The following is a 6,014-nucleotide window of genomic DNA, read 5'->3' as shown; positions in this document are numbered from 1 at the left end:
ATAGTCACATTATATTGGAGAGAACGCAGACATCCCTACGGCCGATATCTCGCACTATAGGTAAGAGGAATGATATGTCCTTAGAAGGTTTGTCAAAAGAAGTGAAAGGGTGAATAGAGGATGAAGGGAGCATTTTGATTGCCTCTCAAAAGCGCTCAACATGGGGACACCTTGTAGCATACCTATATAAGGCTTTGATTCATCCACAATGAAATAGGTATCAGTGTGACCCCTCTTCCACTCCTTCGACACAATGTTTAGACACTTTCTTTGACCTTTCCTTACAAAACATGTCGTCATCCTCATTTAAAAAACGTACAGTACATTTTTTTTTTTTAACATACTGTGACTTAGAAAACATTTTAGGTCAATGACGGCAAGGGAAGGAAGCTCTTTTCAAGAGAGAGGAGTTCTAAATTAACACACATATTACCATACCTTTTAACACGTGGGTGTCTATACGCAGTATCTCAGCTTGCAATGTCAGAAATACAAACCAAGGTGGTGAAATCGGGCCTGTTCTTTTGTAACCCCCCCCCCCCCCCCCCTCCACAGACTTACACGTTGTCTAGATAGCTGATTAGCTTTAGGTCAAAGTCTTGAACCTAAGTGAACTCAGGCACCAGCTTGTCTGCCAAGCGCTTGGAGTGGACAGATCAGTGGGGGCCAAATGCTGCTGTCCCCTGGTGTGTGAGTGAGTGAGAGAGAGAGAGAGAGAGTGTGTGTGTGTCTACAGTAGTGGGGCAATGGGGGGTTGGGGACAGTCACTGGGATTGTTGTGCGTGTGTGGAACAAAAGGCCTTGATTACTGAAATCCTGCAAAAGGCAGGAGAGGAGGTGTTAAAAGTGATACCGTGGAGAAACAAGCAGAACTGGAGCCCTCCTCTCCTCTCATGAAGCTCATGTCCACACCCTGTCTGCACATATATTGACTTCAATCCACAAAGTCCTGCAAATTTGCATTAAGGATTTGAAGAGTAGGCTATAGCAAGCCGTGAAAGTAACTTCAAAATATATTTGTGCCACCACATAGGGAACATAGATAGAACATAACCCATATTGTCGTTTCACACATTTGACAAACACCCTTGAAAGTGAACTGATGACATCTGCAGTTGGCTCTGACAAAAGGAAAAAAATCCAAAAGCGTGTTGATGAAACATAAAATCACAGATACCTGTTCTCTTACAAGGCTGCCTCTGTGCACTGGAGGCCCCTGACGCGTTTGCTTTTGTTAACACTTCACATTGAAATTGACCCTGGCTGGAGTCTGCATGAGGAGGAGCGAAGAGGGGGAGGGAAGGAAGGAGGTGTCTCTCGACGCAGAGACAAAAAAACGCGAATCGGCTATTAACCATTTCCTGAAGGGAGGTGCTGCTTATCACTCCCAAAAGCTCCAGTGCTCACCGGAGGACAGGGCACTCTGGAGCTGCGCGCATACAATGGACTAAACACTCCCAGAGAGAGAGAGAGAGAGAGAGAGAGAGTGAGAGAGATCAACACTCTCAGCTGAGAAACCCCCCGCCACAAACAAGTGACTTTCTTTTTTAGTCTATTTCTAAGTGTCTGGGCGATCAGGTAGGACAATGTTTATTTCGAATATCGTTTTGCTTTGCGGTTTCTTCGTTTTAAATCACGCATTTATGTTGTGTTTATTTGTAAGGGGTTAATAAGTGAAACGCCTGATTTTAAACCTCGCAGGTTAGGTGTGGAGTGTTTAAAATGACTGAAACTGGCCTATTAATCATAAGGCAACACAAACTGTGCCTGGCAGGTAATGACTTTGAAAGTGATACTTAGTTTTAAGTTTTAAATATCACAATATGTAATATTTTGCAGCCACTTTGCAATTAGAAAAAAAACCCACAACACTATAATCAAATTGTACTGGCTTTTGCTGAAATGAAATGAACTGGCTTGACATGCCTCAATGAGGTGAGTGACAGAGCAAATGCATTTGTAGATCAGTTTAATTGTGCAGGAATTGATCTAGTTCAATGAATGCGGAACATGTGAGATGTATTTATTTTGTTCTGACACTAAACTGCACCAGCAGCACTGTGATTAAGCTGCAGCTGTTGTTTTGAGTGTGGATAGAGCACAGTCATCTACATAATCTATTCTGCAAATTACAAAGGCATGAACATATTCTCTAAACTTGCCCCCCTATTGTTTTGTATCGCTAAACTTCTCAGAATCATCTGAGCTTCCCTCTCCTCCATTACCTTTTGTTCACCATCCCCCCTTTCCCCTCCAACTCTCACCAAATAACCAGGTATGATTCAGAGGAAGGAGGTTGTGTTGTCTGTTCTGGGGAATCTCCAGGAGGCCACAGAGAGCTCCGGCCTGGACGCCCTGACCAGAGTGGCCCTGGAGGTGGACCAGGTCCTCGCTCCCTTCCAGCTCCCAGAGACCCCCTGTCAGGATTTCCCTGAGTGGACAGGCGTGGATGGCACAGCTCATGGCCTGTACCCACCCGATGCACCTATGGGCCTCCTGCCTCTAAAATGCAATGGAGAGGGCAACCTGCTGTTTGATGCAGTCAGCATGCTGTTAGTGGGCAACACTGTACTTAGCTTGGAGCTACAGGTGAGCAGTGATGGTTTATAATATTGAGCTGTATGATCTAAATGTACACTGTTGCACTTATATAATCAATGCGGTCTCTTTCGATCTGTTAAGACGTGAACTTTGTAATATTAATTCATATTAATATTGCTCCCCACAGGTACGGACAGTACTGGAGATGGTGCTGTGGAAGAGATACTACCTGTCTGGGATGATCGATTCAAAAATGATGCTTCAAGCTGTTCGCTTCAGCCTCTCTGCTGAAGAGTCTGAGGACATGCTGAACCTGCCTGTAACGGTCTTGGAGGCCATCTTTGATGCAGATGTCAAAGCGTCCTGCTTCCCCGGCTCCTACGCCAACATGTGGCACGTGTACGCGCTCTCATCAGTCTTACAGTTCAACGTCTACTCCATCTACCCCATGTTCAACCTCAAAATCCGACCCTATTTCAACCGCATCATACGTCCAAGGACCTGGCCTAAAGACTGTGAGACGCTCACCCTCCACATCATGTGGTCTGGCGAGCTGCAGTCGGGGTCGTCGTTCAAGCCGAACCACTTTGTGGCACTAGTCCAGACACGTGACCTCACGATTGGAAGCCCTGACAGCGAGCAGAGGGCGTCGCCAAATAAGAGCGAAGAGCTGCTGAACCAGGACTCGCAGCTTTCTTACCCGGGTCTGAAGGACAAGTACAACATCACCAAGAGGACCTTCTACCGCTGGAAGAGGCAGACGCAGGAGCACTGCAAAAAGTCAGCAGCCAGGTACGAGGCTAAGTATTTCCTGCAGGCCTGCTACTTAGAAGGCAAGCTCATCCCGCTGCACCAGTTTAAAGAGTTTTTCCCTGAGATTTCAAGGTCGTCGTATTACAACTGGAAGCACGAGCTCCTGAAATCCGGCGGTAACTTCTCCACCTCATCGTCGACCGGAGAAATAAGCCCTGGGGAGTGCACGGAACAGGAGGCCTGGTCTTCGCCCGAAACCAAGCCGGATGAGCCGGACCCCCATGACAGCATGGTCAACATGTTTGGCCTCAGCCTCGGCAAGCTGGATCTGGAGCGGGCCCAGAATGTAGCTCACATGCAGGAAGCTAAGCGCTGTCTGCAAAATTGCATCGCCATTAACGCCTCTCTCCCCTTCCGGATCTTCAAAAGGAATTTCCCGGGGATCTCCAGATCGACCTACTACAACTGGAGGAGAGAGGCCATGCTGTTCAACGGTGGTTACAAAGGCAGTGTTGGCAGCAGTGAGGACAGCTCAGATGCTGACAAGAGCCAAAGTCCAAAAAGTCTGTCGCCAGTCCTGCTCAACGCCAACCAGCATTTCGTGCCCAGAGCGAGAATCTGCAGGCGAAAACACGAAATCTTCAGAATGGCGTACATGAGTAAAAAACAGCTCCGAGATGCTGCAAAGCTTCATGTCCAAAAGTCCAAATGGTCCCTGACAAAGTTCAAGCTCAAGTTCCCCACTATGTCCCCTTGCTTTTACTGGCTTTGGCGTAGCGGTCAGAAACGCAAGAAGAAGATTGTCACACAGAACGCAGAGATCAACCTCCCGGAGAGTCTGGAGATCGCCGCTACGGAAGACAAGATGACGCAGAGGAGGATGGATAGTCAGCATGCGCTCCCATTTGTTGAACGTCCTAAATATCTAGAAACGCCCCGCTTTGATGCCCCGAGTTCAAAGCACACCCTTCCCGTCAAGGCACCCATACAGGAGCAGATGTTTGCGATGGATGTTGTTGCTCTGGCCAACTTCAAGGCCAAGGCCAAGATGTTCCTGCAGCAACGCTTCGAGGAGAAATCCTTCCCCACGTTCAAAGAGTTCAGGTCCTACTTCCCCTTCACCCCACGCTCGACATACTACATGTGGAAGCGAGCTTTGCATCACGGGGTGTCACTGGTTCATGTGTAAAAGCTTTTATCTAATAAAAGAAATTGGATGTCAGGAGCTACTTGAATGCTTTCTTGGAGAACTTCTCAGTCACAAAAACCTCATGCATCTCTCTGCCTGTGCATTGAACTGTAAACACACTACCTACACATTGCAGTCGCCATGTTTTCATGTTCTAAAAGACTGCTAAGTACACTGGTTTAGCATCTAAATGCTTTGTGTCCTTCCTCTGCCCCGCCACCTCGGCTCATTCCTCCCTCCTGGACATTTGCACATGTGTGAAAAGAAACCGAGTCGTGGGGCAGTTTAAACCCTGCATGTTGCCCTCCAGGCAAAAGGGCAGTTCAAAGCTGTTGTTCAATGGCATTTAGTTTGAAGCCGTTTCTCCTCCATTCTCTTTTAATTCTTGCTAAGCATTGTACCCTTTTCAGTTTTCATTGTAATGGGATTATTAATGCATGATTTAGTTTTTTTTCCTTTTGTCGATGTTTGTGATATTGATCTGGGAGATTCCTGGAGGTCTAATGTTTTTATTTTTTTATCTTTTGTATTCTTTGAATGTAAAGAGCTGTCAGTATTTGATGTCTGAGATGAGTTTATTCCTTTCTCAAACATCCTCTGTAAACAGGGTTCCTGTTCTTTTTTCATACTTCTACTTTTGATTATTGAATGTATACTCACATTTTGTGCGTGACGTTTTAAGTGGTTGTCTCAAGATTTGGGTGTTTTTTGATGACATACTTTCAAAACACAAAAAAAACTTTTGTCACGCTCACACTGTATTTGCACTGAAATGGTTCCCATGACACTGTTGAATGTATTGCCTTAACCCCCATGCACCCTTTTGTGAAGTTTGAAATTTCCTACAATTCTATTTTTGAAAAGAAAAAGCGGTTTACATGGTTTCTTTACGTGAAAACTGAATATAAATGATAATAGTTTATTTTTTCTGCAACGTTCATTTCTAAACTACCTATTTCCTTGTGATATTGGGGAATATTTGCCTAACTATGCAATGTTTTTTGGTAAAATAAAGTTCCAGTTCCTCTTCTCACAACGCTAACCAACGCATTTTGTTTCAACCCTAAATAACATATTTCAGTTTGTTTCTACGTTTTTATTTGTATTAATCATTGCATGTCTGAAACTGTCCGCCTGCATTGTAGTCAGTCTGTAAGTGAGGACATGTGGCCTGTTAGGCTGCATACCAGTAAACCATCAGCCCTTTACTTCGAGCTTGCATGAAAAGTTCTCATATCACGGGTTATTTAATGCTGCTTCATCATGTCAGCTCATTTACGCAGACCATTAACTGTGTTAAAGCCACCAGTTGTTTTATGCTCCACAATATCTAACCCTGTATATCATCTCTGTAATTTTCTCGAATCAATTGGTCCTCCTTCCAAGTCAGTGAGCCCTTGTTCTTGCTGAAGCATACCAATAAGCCCTCCTAATCTCATGCCCCATCAGCTCCATGTTGATTTGATTTTCTGCTGGGATAAATTGGACAGTTTAACACATCGCACATTAGTAGCAGAGTTCTGCAGTACGT

General features: G+C 45.2%; 1 protein-coding gene across 1 annotated transcript; it reads left to right on the top strand.

The window, feature by feature from the left end:
- Nucleotides 1-2,277: 2,277 nt before the first annotated feature.
- vrtn (vertebrae development associated) lies at nucleotides 2,278-4,483 on the top strand (the record flags this gene model as incomplete). The annotated part of the gene is made up of 2 exons (XM_079180731.1): nucleotides 2,278-2,589; nucleotides 2,729-4,483. The coding sequence occupies 2 exons, from the start codon at nucleotides 2,278-2,280 to the stop codon at nucleotides 4,481-4,483; spliced, it is 2,067 nt and encodes a 688-aa protein (XP_079036857.1).
- Nucleotides 4,484-6,014: the final 1,531 nt, after the last annotated feature.

The sequence above is a fragment of the Pholis gunnellus genome (genome assembly GCF_910591455.1).
Source record: "Pholis gunnellus genome assembly, chromosome: 19".
NCBI classification, from domain to species: domain Eukaryota; kingdom Metazoa; phylum Chordata; class Actinopteri; order Perciformes; family Pholidae; genus Pholis; species Pholis gunnellus.
Note: the sequence above shows the minus strand (reverse complement) of the source record. Positions and strands in the feature narration are given on the sequence as shown.